Source organism: Argopecten irradians, chromosome 1, assembly GCF_041381155.1.
Source record: "Argopecten irradians isolate NY chromosome 1, Ai_NY, whole genome shotgun sequence".
Classification (NCBI taxonomy): domain Eukaryota; kingdom Metazoa; phylum Mollusca; class Bivalvia; order Pectinida; family Pectinidae; genus Argopecten; species Argopecten irradians.
Window position 1 is genome coordinate 63,078,268 of NC_091134.1, and position 13,934 is coordinate 63,092,201.

Here is a 13,934-nt window from a genome sequence, read left to right on the forward strand (position 1 = left end):
TAACATCTCGAGATCTTGTATTTCTTAGTGCCAGAATATAATTCAAGTGTTGTGTTCTTAAATAAACGTTTACAATTGTTAATTGTCTTCATTTTCCTTGTGAGCCTCCTTTGTCAAAGCTCGGGCTTTGTCACTGTCACAGTGTTACGCTTCATAGTTATATTTTGTAATCACGATGCATTAATGAGAAAATTTATGTGATTCCAGTATCAAAGTATATGTGAAGTATAAATTAATTACTACAAAATATGTGACTGGGTCAAACACATGTATAAAATTGGTTCACTTTCACATAATTAAAGCTAGTTCTGTCCAGGCTAGGTGCTCTACCAATGCAAATATGCTTGCATGCCATTAAGGTTGGACACTTTGCTTTGTACTAGAGTAATTGATGTTGACATTTATATATACATACAAATATTTAGTAACAAGAGGCCCAGAGGGCCTGTATCGCTCACCTGGTTTGTAATGCCAAGTAATGTTCTGAATACAGGTTCATTGTTTCTTTTCTGAAGGAATTTTAATATTAACCTCTAAATCCCCTATTAGGCCCCACCCCTCCTGCCCCCAGGGGTTCAGAGCCAAAATTTATACAAGTTCTGTTCCCCTTCCTCCAAGGATATTTGTGGCCAAATTTGGTCACAATCCAAGCAAAACTCTAGGACAAGTAGCAATTTATAGGATTTACTTCTATTTCCCCTATTGGGCCCCACCCGTCCTGCCCCTGGGGGGCCAGAGCCAAAACTTATACAAGTTCTGTTCCCCTTCTCCGAAGGATGTTTGTGGCCAAATTTGGTTACAATCCATACAGAACTCTATGACAAGTGGCGATTTAAAGAATTTACCTCTATTTCCCCTATTGGGCCCCGCCCCTCCTGCCCCCTGGGACCAGAGCCAAAATTTATACATACTCAATTCTTATTCTCCCAAGGATATCTCTGGCCAAATTTGGTTACATTCCATGCGGAACTCTGTGACTAGTAGCGATTTAAAGGATTTACCTCTATTTCCCCTATTAGGCTCCGCCGCTCCAGCCCCCGGGGGGCCAGAGCCAAAATTTATACAAGTTCTGTTCCCCTTCCCCCAAGGATGTTTGTGGCCAAATTTGGTTCCAATCCCTGCAGAACTCTATGACTAGTAGCGATTTAAAGGATTTACCTCTATTTCCCCTATTGGGCCCCGCCCCTCCTGCCCCCGGGGGGCAGAGCCAAAATTTATACAAGTTCTGTTCCCCTTCCCCCTAGGATGTTTGTGGCCAAATTTGGTTACAATCCATGCAGGACTCTATGACTAGTAGCGATTTAAAGGATTTACCTCTATTTCCCCTATTGGGCCCCGCCCCTCCTGCCCCTGGGGGATCAGAGCCAAAATTTATACAAGTTCTGTTCCCCTTCCCCCAAGGATGTTTGTGGCCAAATTTGGTTACATTTCATTCAGAACTCTACGACAAGTAGCGATTTAAAGGATTTACCTCTATTTCCCCTATTGGGCCCCGCCCCTCCTGCCCCCGGGGGGCCAGAGCCAAAATTTATACAAGTTCTGTTCCCCTTCCCCCAAGGATGTTTGTGGCCAAATTTGGGTACATTCCATTCACAACTCTATGACTAGTAGCGATTTAAAGGATTTACCTCTATTTCCCCTATTGGGCCCCGCCCCTCCTGCCCCTGGGGGGTCAGAGCCAAAATTTATACAAGTACTGTTCCCCTTCCCCCAAGGATGTTTGTGGCTGATTTTGGTTACATTTCATTCAGAACTCTACGACAAGTAGCGATTTAAAGGATTTACCTCTATTTCCCCTATTGGGCCCCGCCCCTCCTGCCCCCGGGGGATCAGAGCCAAAATTTATACAAGTTCTGTTCCCCTTCCCCCAAGGATGTTTGTGGCTGATTTTGGTTACATTCCATGCCAAACTCTAGGACAAGTAGCGATTTAAAGGATTTACCTCTATTTCCCCTATTGGGCCCCGCCCCTCCTGCCCCTGGGGATCAGAGCCAAAATTTATACAAGTACTGTTCCCCTTCCCCCAAGGATGTTTGTGGCTGATTTTGGTTACAATCCATGCAGAACTCTAGGACAAGTAGCGATTTATAGGAAATGTTGACGGACGGACGGACGGACGGACGACGGACGACGGACGCCGCGACATGACATAAGCTCACCGGCCCTTCGGGCCAGGTGAGCTAAAAATGGAAGGCATATTTTCGTCTTTACATCAACTGTTTATTACGAATTCAATATCATCTTAAACAATTAATCATTTTAGTTCTGTGATTACCACCAGAATGAAATTATCAAATACAACCAACAAATAAATGTACACCCAAGATTGACTACATATATTGCTAATCTTCAGACAAGAATAAATGTAATTGGACGATGAAAGGAACTGCAAAGCTAAGATAAATGGTTATAATTAAAATCAAATTTTAATTAATATGCATGATTTACAATTTCACTCATTTATAATGAGTCAAAGAGTCCCTTAGTTGAAGCCCAATTTCTTTCTTTTTTCATCCTTATTCAATAATTTCTTTTCCACCAAATTTTTGATGAAATCATAAAACGTAATACTTGAACTTCAAATGTTCATTCACAAAAAAATGGTGTATAAAAATAAACAATGCTTTACATATCATATTCGGAATCCAGTGTCTAAACTCCACTACACTCGAACCACAACCCAGTGTAGGCCGATTTCATGGATTACCAACAATGTATGCTTCTTTACATTCTTTAATTATTGGTATGTAGTGTTACTAGTGTAAACATTTTCTGAACAAATCTGAGGGAGGAAAATAAAATAAAACAAATTTTTTTTATTAGAATTTTGTATGATTTATACAGTGTTGTAGCGATTAGCTTTTCTAACTGGTTCTTTATTATATATGGTGTTTCAGACTTTCAGAAACTTTACATCAAAATTTGCATTGTAATTCGGTGAGTGACTTTTATAATGGTTGCAAAACAACATAAAAAATCCTTGATTAATTCTGCAGTTTGAATTCATAGATAATGCTAAATGTCTGTTGATATTCCATTATATGTATCACCATCAAACATGCACCAATATTCCTAAACAGTTAATATACCAGAAAATCCATGACCACAGGAGCTTGGAAAATTCCTCATTAAGGGTTAGTGATTCTCTACATGGATTAAAGATGTGGATGGTGCAAAGCACCTGTGGTGATGACATCAAATGGATTTTCCATATTAAAGCACTTTTACAGGGTTCACACAATTTTCAATGTTCTGTCACATATACTCAGCAATCCATCATGGCATCATGTAATTTCTGTGAAACACAATCCCAGTTGACAACATTCCAAATGGCATTGACGTAGTCGGGGCGGACATTTTTATACTGTAGGTAGTAGGCATGCTCCCAAACATCAATACCAAACAGAGGAACCAGCCCTATACAAACAGAAATAACATTTACTCCATCAACAGTAGTTGTCAAGTTATAGCTGAAGTGACCTTAGCACAGAAATGCATACATGTATCATACACATACACTAAAATCAAGTATGTGGTAGCCAAACTGTCCACCGAAATTTGATTTCTGTATCCATGAAATCCGATTTAGATACCATGAAAATGAAGATTTTCAAAACGTCAAATTCATTTTATAAAAAGAAGTTTTATTTAAACTGGATGATAAATATTTTTCATCAAATAGAATTCTTCAAACAGAATGAAAGCATTTTATAACAATTAATGAGTCTTCATATATTTTTCACACTGATCATGCATGCTTAAAAAGCAATACACTCATTGCTTTCAAGGGAAATATTTAAATAATAGTTAAAAAGTACATTACTCCTGAGTTTTGTAAAGGAAAATTTACAATTTGGAATAAAACTGAAATACCTTATTCTCTCAAGTGAATAGGTGAAAATTGTCATAAATAACCTGAGTGAAAGAAATCAGCAAAATTAACTACAATCATATTACCAAGAACTAGCCAGATTAGTTTTCTTTCCCTAGTTGAACCCAGAAAAAAAATGCAAGTCATTGGTTATTAGAATCAATGTACAGGTAATTCTATCTTCATTCAGACTCATTCATATCAGTAGGCACACAGAATGATGAACTGTCATAGAAAATGACACAAAGGAAAGCACATCAGTATAGCACTGGTAAAACATAGATTGGATGTTAACAAGACGACACACTCCTTACTCCAATATTTTCTATCGCATGGTACCTCTTTATGATAGCCTAGATAGCAGCAGTCAAAAGCCTTTATTTCATCAGGAGACATTCATAACATGATAAGGGTGTATGTAATGCTAAAGATCTTTTTGACAGTAGATTGCATGTACTGCAAACCAGCAGATCATTTTGTGACAGGATAGAAGTGAAGAAAGTTTATGGTACATGTATTCTAAATGTATGATATTTCAGCAAACGCGCATGTGATTCTTACTACAACATCAAATGATATTAGAGGTAAAGAAATTGTAGTAAAATATTTGAAATCATTTTGTCAGAAGATTGTACAGAAGTGAAGAGATAAATAATGAAAATCCTTGGAGTACTGAGGTCACAGAATGCTTATTTGACTTGTCATAAAAACTACATCAGATTAGGTTGGAATATTTATGTAAATACTGTACATGGGTATCTCAAAACACAAACACAAAAGATTGCAGATTCTTTCTAAATAAGCAAAAGAACACAAGACATATACATATATGGTATATTTTAGTGCTTGATCAAGGCTTAAATGTTTAGGATGCATGCTTTAATGAAATACACATGTACCCATCTAAATTTCTCATAATGTTGATGTTTTGTTATAAATGGATGCTAAAGGTGGAGCTAATAACAAGAGATCCCAGATCGCCGTCCACCAAAGAATGATCTATGACTGAACTTTTCAAACTTCATTTGTAACAAGCGATCCTAGAGGGATATTGCCATCCACCAAAGAATGATCCATGTCTGACAATGGAAAGAGGTATCTTTTCTCTGCACAAATAGACCCCTAGGGGAACCTACATGTGAAATTTGAGACAGATCTCTTCAGTAATTTCTGAGAAATAGTGGTAACAAACTTCTACTATTAAAATCAAAGATGGCGGCCGGCCACCTATCTTATTGATCAATCGGTCACAAAATGAAATATGCACAACTTAAGCCCTAGGGGAACCTATATATAAAATCCCTTCAGTAGTTTCTGAGAAATAGCGATAACAAACTTTATATCAAAATTGAAGATGGCTGCCTGGCAGCCATCTTGTAGACCGATCGGTCTAAAATCGCAACATGCACAACTAAGGCCCTAGGGGAACCTACATGTGAAATATGAGAATGATTCCTTTGCTACTTTCTGAGAAATAGCAATAACAAACTTTAACTATCAAATTCAAAGATGGCTGCCTTGCATGCTTCTTGTTGATCAATCTGTCCCAAAACACAATATACACAACTAAGGTTCTAGGGGAACCTACATATAAAATTTGAGACTGATCTCTTCAGTACTTTCTGACAAATAGCAATAGCAAACTTTAACTATCAAGTTCAAGATGGCTGTCTGGTGGCCATCTTGTTTATCGATCAGTCCCAAAACGAAATAGGCACAACTTAGTCCCTAAGGTAACCTACATATGAAATTTAACAACGATCCCTTCCGTACTTTCTGAGAAATAGCGATAACAAACTTTAACTATCAAAATCCAAGAGGGCTGCCAAACACCCATTTTGTTGATCGATTGGTCCCAAAAGTCAATATGTACAACTAGGGCCCTAGTGGAATCTACACATAAAATTTGAGAATGATCCCTTAAAGATGCTCCACCGCCGACAGAGCATTAATGATATTCATCATTTGAACAATAATTTGTGTTGAATCGTGTATATATATGCCTAATTAACACAAAAAAATAACATAGAATAATCTATTTCGCCTTTGGTGCATGCGCAATCATTACTTCATTCTATATAAGATATAGTGCCACGGAATTTTTTCGGGATGCAATTAATTGTTTTTCATATTTTTAACTTGAAGTAAAATTAGAAGCTCAAACTTTTCAATGGTGGTAATGGTGTAAAATAAGTAACTTTTGTAACTGAAGAAAAATACAAAATTGTCTGCTCCTGTTTTTGAAAGTGAAAAAATACCATTTGTCAGCGGTGGAGCATCTTTAAATACTTTCTGAGAAATAGCGATAACAAGAATTGATGGACGGACGAAAGTATGGACCACGGTCGAAAAACAATTTGAATAGCCCATCAACTGATAATGGTTGGCTAAAAACAACCAAGACATGGCTGCCTGCCATCTTGTCAAATCTATTGGTCCCAAAATGCATTATGCACAACTTACATGAACACCAATTTTCATTCAAGTGTACCCAAAACTTCAAAAAAGATTCCTAGAAGAAAAGACTGTTGATTGAATGCTGAACATGGATGTTATTAGTCATTTGACAACCTTGCAACAAAATGTCATTTATATGAAGCTTACTGGCTATTGATATTGATTTTATGAAAGACTTTTGGGAAATTATGAAGATCGATATGTCTGAATCAGATCACTCAAAGCTGAACTGAATCTCTACAGAGTTATGATAAAACTGAAAGACATTCAAAATGGTTTTGAAAATGGCAGCCATTTTGGAGACCAGCCAGAAAAAATTGAGAAGTTTGAAATAGAAATGTATTCTCATAGTGGAAATTTGAAAACTGAATTCAAAATCATGTTACAAAATGGCTATCATAACTGCCATGGCAACATTTTTCGAGGCCGAAAAATAACAACACTTCAATGCTTGCCATTCTGTTATGTCCATACCAGGGTCAAATATATAATATGTGTATTTCAAGTAACAAAATTGTTTTTAAAAAAAAGTTGTTGGTAAATCTCACTGTTGGAACTGTGGAAACGTGCCACAACTAGCTGGAACCAACTAACTACGGTGTAAACGTGCCACAACTAGCTGGAACCAACTAACTACGGGGTAAAGTGCCACAACTAGCTGGAACCAACTAACTACGGTGTAAACGTGCCACAACTAGCTGGAACAACTAACTACCGTGTAAAGTGCCACAACTTGCTGGAACAACTAACTACCGTGTAAACGTGCCACAACTAGCTGGAACCAACTAACTACGGTGTAAAGTGCCACAACTAGCTGGAACCAACTAACTACGGTGTAAACGTGCCACAACTAGCTGGAACCAACCAACTACGGTGTAAACGTGCAACAACTAGCTGGAACCAACTAACTACTGTGTAAATGTGCCACAACTAGCTGGAACAACTAACTACGGTGTAAACGTGCCACAACTAGCTGGAACAAACTAACTACGGTGTAAACGTGCCACAACTAGCTGGAACAAACTAACTACGGTGTCTACGAAGAGGTAACAGGTAACTAGTGGAACTCAAGTGGAGAAGAAATTTAAAATGAGTTTTCTCAAGATGGCAGCTGTAGCAATCATACCAAAACTCAATACCCAAATATTGATGGCAATATTTACGTATGTTAAAAACAAGGAATTTAAGTAAATGTAAAGAAAATTACCAGATAATTCACTTATAATTCCAATACCCAAGAATTTATAATTCCCTTCAACTCTTCTATTTCAGATATCAAAATTTCAAAAACCTATCCAGTTGTTTCAAGTATCATAATCAGACATATAAGTATATATAATATCAAGTATGATATAACTTATACTACCAAAGTAATACACTTTCAATACAGTACCTCTTTCGGTTCATAATATTTTTCAATGTTAAAATGTGTTTTACTAGTGAATACTTCACACTATTTAAGTTCAAACCAATGGATGATGCAGCAAGTCTTCCATAAATCCATGCAAAGGTGTTTGCGGTCTTACATGACCAACCAAAGATAATTTCTATATTTGATCACAGATGTCCTTGTGTGCTCCCTCGATCCCCCTTTCAATATTTCCAAGTTTCAAAAATGGCAATCCAATAGTCTGTTATGATAATTTTTTCCCTGCTAGTCATTTGGACTAGAAAACCCCATAATTTTACTAGCCCAACTATTTACTCACTAGTCCAAATTAAATATATAGCTTTTGCTTCAGCACTCAGTCATCATCAGTTTATGATTTGTTTACCCAAATTGTAGTCTAGATATGTTTGTGAATGCAAATTCTCACAAAATGATGCATCCGGACTGAAATAATCGCATACAGAATGCACTCAAAATGTGTTGAAAAATGCAATTAACCACCGCTCTAGTAAATATAGTATTTTATATTGATTTTAATTGGGTGGGAGCTCGAGTCCAATCATACTAATTCATTACAATTGGCACTAGTCCGGCCGTAGTCGCGTGCATTGGACTAGTACTTAAAGTAGCAGACTGATCCAATGAATGAATACTGACATGTAGCACATTTACCTGGTAATATTTACATGTAGCAGTATTTACTCATTAGTCAGGTTAGTTTATACTCCAGCAGGAGAGCAGTATTATATTTCTATATTCAATACCCCTAAGGTATTTTCATTTCATTTCAACAAATTCCACTGCATTTGCATCAGGATTTGGCATCAGACAAAGCCTATATCAGCCACCTCCATTGCCATTCACTTATATGTGGAATATGGAAAGCTTCTGATTTTTACTAGCACTTACAGAGCTAGTAGTCTTCCATGTTAAGTGATAATTCCATATTTAGGATATAATCTAAGAATCTAAGAGAGTGTTATGGTGTTAGTGTATGGCACACCCACATCCCAACTTCTTCAACATCGAAACAGGTTCACAAACTAAATGTAATGAAACTGATTACTTGGTGGCTTATTATATTTTCAGGTGAAATCAGGAGTTGGGTGTTCCATACATATTGAAATTAATAATTTTGTTTTCAGGGTCATCCCACATCACATGACATTGGCAATTCAAATTCCAAGGTCATAGTTACCTGTGGCTGTGGTAAGTTCAGTCTGAAGGAAGCCCAGGCCGTCAGAAGCTGGTATTCGCACTAGCTTATCAACTGAATTAAACCAGGTTAATTTTGGCAAAGTTATTTTAACCTATTCAGCTAACACAAGATCCATTGAGGGATTTCTGGCATACAATGATGACACATCTCTAATATCAATATGATACAGCCTATCAATAACCCATGATTTTTCTAGAAAATCTTGTAGATGAAGAAGAACATATGTTTAAGCCTACCAGTATATAATTATATATACATTAAAATCTATGAAACAACCCATATCCAGACCTACACAAAACAATCCTATTATGCTATAAGTACTAATAGACTATAACTGTTATGATCTAAGGAAGATGATAATACTACCTGTGGTTGGTTGAAGTGGGTCCTGGTTAGCACAAGCTGCTATTCTAAGTCTTTTACTGACAGGATTGAATCCTAGCCATCCCCATCCAGATCCCTGGACAGCAGTAGAGGCACTGCTCAGCTCTGTCTTCATGGCTTCAAACGAGCCAAAATCCCTATTGATAACTTCGAGGAGATCCCCTGACGGTTCCCCTCCTCCGTTGGGGCTAAGAACCTCCCAGAAAATGGAGTGGTTGATGTGACCACCACCGTTAAACTTGAGGGCTGGCTGTAACTGGATCACTTGATTAATGTTTTCTGCATTAGAAGAAATAACATAAATATCAAAGCTCTTTTTGTCCACAGCATGGATCAGTGATAAATCGTGTACATACAGTAGAACTTCCCCAAACCGAACATGGTTGGGGCATGGAATTTTGTCCGGTTTAGATCTAGGGTTCGGTTTAGAGAAGTGAACCAAATATTGATCATTATGATCTGGATTTAATTGATCGGAGGTTGTTTTCTATACTATACCGTAATGCCTGTATGCCTTGTGTTCGTTATGCCAACCAATATTACTGTTATTGTGAATATTATCACAAAAGAGAGAAAAAAGGAAAGGATTAACATAATCTTGACTTTGTTACCGCAAATAAAGGTAGTTATATATACTTGCGTGAATGTTGCCGTCTGCACTAACCTACATACGGGTGATCGCTTACCGTTACATCAAGAATCACATTTAATATGGTCTAATTACACAATGATCAGTCAATGCTGGTCATAATATGACATGGTTATTTTCGAAAACAATACATGGCTTCGGCTTCTTTGCTCTCAAAATTGAATACAAAACTTTCTCTTTACTAGCTCTGCTTGTTTTCCTACAGTAAACAAACCGCCAGTGCATGTGGTAGACCTTCGTTAAATATCTATACAATGGACATTCAATAATTGCATCACCATCTCTGGTATAATCACCGTCTACATATACCTCTCACACCTGTATACATGCCCCAGGAGATGGCATGCGACAACTATGGACATTATATAGGAACGTGTGTATTTCAAGGTCGGTTGATCACACATCAATGCAAGCTATCAGTGTCGATCAGGTAAAGCAAGTTTTCAAAAGTGAATTTTAGTTACATTTGACTATTCCGATCTCAAAATCGGTCCGGTATTCAGAATTGGGAGGGATCAGTTTTGGGAAGTTTTATTTACTATTAATAAAGAGGAATTCATGCCGTACATGACATCCGTATTCGGTTTCTAGAGGTGATCGGTTTTGAGAAGGTTCAGTTTCGGGAAGTTACACTGTATATGCAATTGGGGTTTTCACAATAAAATAAAGTGTAGCCAGTCTTTTTAATAGTATGATAGTATTGCATCAAAGTGCACAAGTCTCAAAGGAATTCACAAATTGTCATTAATGTATGTCCACATCATTTTCTTCGGGCCGAATAAAAATAAATATGCTTGTTTCTGGTAACACCCTTTAAAAATGAAAGGTTGGTAGGTAGGGATTTGTTTTCTTCTTTTTTATATATATATATATATATTTTTTCTTTTCATCCCAGTTTCTTGCTGTAAAATACTGAAAAGGACATTATTCAACATTATATTAGCCATAGATTTGATTCCCATGGTATTACTGGTGTCTTAAATTTACAGAATTTGTACCCAAATTCCTCATTTAATTGCAAAAAAAAAGTTAAGGTTGTTATTTGTTTGCTTTAAGCCAAAACTGATTTAAAGTTTTGGAGCAGACACTGATTTTATAGAGTCGGTATGGTTACTGGAAACATTACTTTTTTTAATGTCCTTTTCTTTTTGTGTCCATCTAAATTATTCAAACAATGTTAGAGATAGCAATAAAATGAGAATAAAATATTTTGTTGTTTATTAACATACTTAGTAGTTGCTTATTATAATATAATTGGGTTTTGAATAAGGCATACATATATATGTGTCTCAAAACATACTTGTCTCTGTTGCTTCAGCTAGTTTCTCCTCAGCAATGTTTAGATTGTTAACATATGCAGCATGATGCTTTGAGTGGTGGAGTTGCATGATGTCTGCAGAAATATAAGGTTCCAATGCATTGTAGTCATAGGGAAGGTCTGGTAAAGTATGTTTCAGACGACTTGCCAAAGCCCCAAAAGCTCCAACACTTTTAGGAATACTGAAAAAAAATGAATTGAATGGTTTGAATTGAAACCATGGCTAGGAGATTTATTGTAATCAGGAATTGGTGTATTGTTACTTCACAAAATTAAGTTTCTCATTCTTTGTAGGAATCTGGAAATCCGTATTTCAAATATTCATTTTTTTAAGATATTTTTTCACCACTGTTTTCCAATATCTTTTACGGAATATCTGCATCATCTGAGATTAGCCCGAGATACTCTGGCCCTGACACCAGACTTAGACATAATGATCGATGGATAGATGTCAGGTGTAGGGCTATATCAAAAGGTGGAACTCGTGGACACGATTTGGTATCGGGTCAGGTCATCTCCAATTCAGACTGACCTTCGAGAAGCCCCACTTACCTTGGCCTTTTCAACAAATGAATTATTTATCTATCCAAAAAAACAATCCGTCGAGATTAGGGGCGAATTGCATACTATGAGAAAATGGCAACGATGAGGAGGAAGATTTAAAGTTCAATGTTGCGTAAAGGAAACTACTGTATTGACATAATGTAACGTGCATGCATGATAAAATGAATTGCTTTGGGTAGATAAATTATTCATTTGTTGAAAAGACCAAGTTAAGTGACACTTCTCGGTGGTAATGTTTTGTAAGCAGTCTAAAACGGAGATGACCTGGCCCGATAACAAACAGTGTCGGCAAGTTCCACCTTTTGATAAAGCACTGCGCTCTGACCCTACACCAGACATCTAGCTGTCATAATGTCTAAGTCTGGTGTCAGTGCCAGAATATCTCCGGCTACATCTGACACAACTTCGCAAGCCAAGGGTATGAAGTCCAATTTTCTTCCTACTACCCTTGGCATATCTCACTTCAGAACAGGTGTTTTTGCTTTCAAATTGATTGGATGCAGCTAGGTTCAGACGACCAATGAAAACGCAGCTTTGATATGTCAACAAAACTGAACTGAAGCGATAGTATAGTGACCTACATTTGTATAATGAGGCATCAGGCATGTCATGCCTGTCAACATCAACTCCTAGCGAAGTTATATTACTATCTATTTAATCAATTACATGTTTTATACCTGCTAAATGAACATCGTGGAGACGTTGCTCTCAAAACAGATAGTGCATGGTTTATGTTTCACAAATTAAACAATTAAAATATATACTGTGATCTTGTTACAAAATTGGACATTGCAAAACTTCTGCATGAAATACAAAAACTGGTGTCTGAACTAACTAATAAGCAAATGACTCACACACTTGTTAATCTTTGATATTTTGAATCTGTCGCAAACAACACACGTTTCATAGGGCGCTGCCATTTTTTCAACCATACAACAATGATACAAGCTTTTTAATTGGTTGCTTATTACATAAATGGAAGTGGCGCAACTGCGGTGATCCAGCAGGTGGTGCAGTGCAGTAACAGCCGTTCTGAACCAAGATATGCCAAGAGTAATAGAAAGAGAATCGGCTAATACCCATGGCTAGCGAAGTTGCATCTGAGATTACTCCAACAATGTTAGAGGTATAGCACGACGAGACACTTTTGGAACATTGACAGTCAGCAAAATAATGTCCGATAAAAAAAACGGCTGACTAGTCAACTCTCATGTTATGGGAGTACATCAGAGATATGATAACTTGTTTTAAGAGAAAGAAAATAATCGCACAGAAATATATCAGATATTCTGCCGAGGGTTAAGGTAGGCAAAGTTATATTAAATATGAGCTTTAAACCATAGGAGTCTGCTTCTGGTTTTGGAAAAAAAATTCATATAGAGTCTAGATCTAGTAGGGGTAGGTTATTGTATTTTTCAAAAACTTGATGATGAATTATGCTGTGGATGATTGATGGCAATCACCTTCAAATGATCTAGCCAGTCTAGACATCTTGGTAAGGAATAAATAAATTTTCGATAACGTACATTGTATGCAAAACACTTCGTATTATGACTAATTAACAACTTTTTTTATAATGCAACATGCAAGTCATTCAAGTGTCCTTCACATAAGACTTTTGTTTTAAGCGGTTTGTCAGAAATGGAGCCTTCCAATTAGACGAGAAACGTATAACCTGACAACACATCAACAATAAGCATTGCTTTGATTTACATGACAAGAAAACGTTTGGAAATAACACCTTTTCAAAACAGTTGTAGTAGCAGACAGCATGGTTCCGTAGGCCCCGTTATGAAAATATGACCTTGACATTGACTTTGATTATAGAAAAGAAACGAACAGAACAAAAATAAAAATATAGATTTATCTATTCCATATATCTTATAAGAGAAATTATGTAGACGTTTGATTTTAATAATTATACTTACCTGTATAGAATGCAGCTTATTTACATGCTTTTAACAGAAGAAGAATTTTCTTCCGTATTATTTACAAAAGATGGTTATAAATTTGTATTAACCTTATAAAAATAATTATTTAATTTTTTTCTAAATTTATGCGAAATATTTGATTATCAACTTA

General features: G+C 36.6%; 1 protein-coding gene across 1 annotated transcript; it reads right to left on the reverse strand.

Annotated features, from left to right (window-relative positions):
• Positions 1-2,198: 2,198 nt before the first annotated feature.
• Positions 2,199-13,672, reverse strand: LOC138304779 (superoxide dismutase [Mn], mitochondrial-like). The gene is made up of 4 exons (XM_069245055.1): positions 13,594-13,672; positions 11,271-11,470; positions 9,304-9,600; positions 2,199-3,417 (listed from the first exon to the last, which is right to left on the reverse strand). The coding sequence occupies exons 1-4, from the start codon at positions 13,662-13,664 to the stop codon at positions 3,266-3,268; spliced, it is 720 nt and encodes a 239-aa protein (XP_069101156.1). The 5' UTR covers positions 13,665-13,672; the 3' UTR covers positions 2,199-3,265.
• Between the last annotated feature and the right edge of the window lie 262 nt (positions 13,673-13,934).

What these genes read in the sequence shown, in the direction of transcription:
- LOC138304779 (XM_069245055.1), bottom strand. Translation starts at nt 13,664, where the DNA reads ATGTCAAGGTCATATTTTCATAACGGGGCCTACGGAACCATGCTGTCT. An exon ending in ACTACAACTGTTTTGAAAAG is followed by an intron (nt 11,471 to 13,593) that starts GTGTTATTTCCA and finishes ATTTTTTTTCAG; the next exon opens with TATTCCTAAAAGTGTTGGAG. An exon ending in CCCACTTCAACCAACCACAG is followed by an intron (nt 3,418 to 9,303) that starts GTAGTATTATCA and finishes CTGTTTGTATAG; the next exon opens with GGCTGGTTCCTCTGTTTGGT.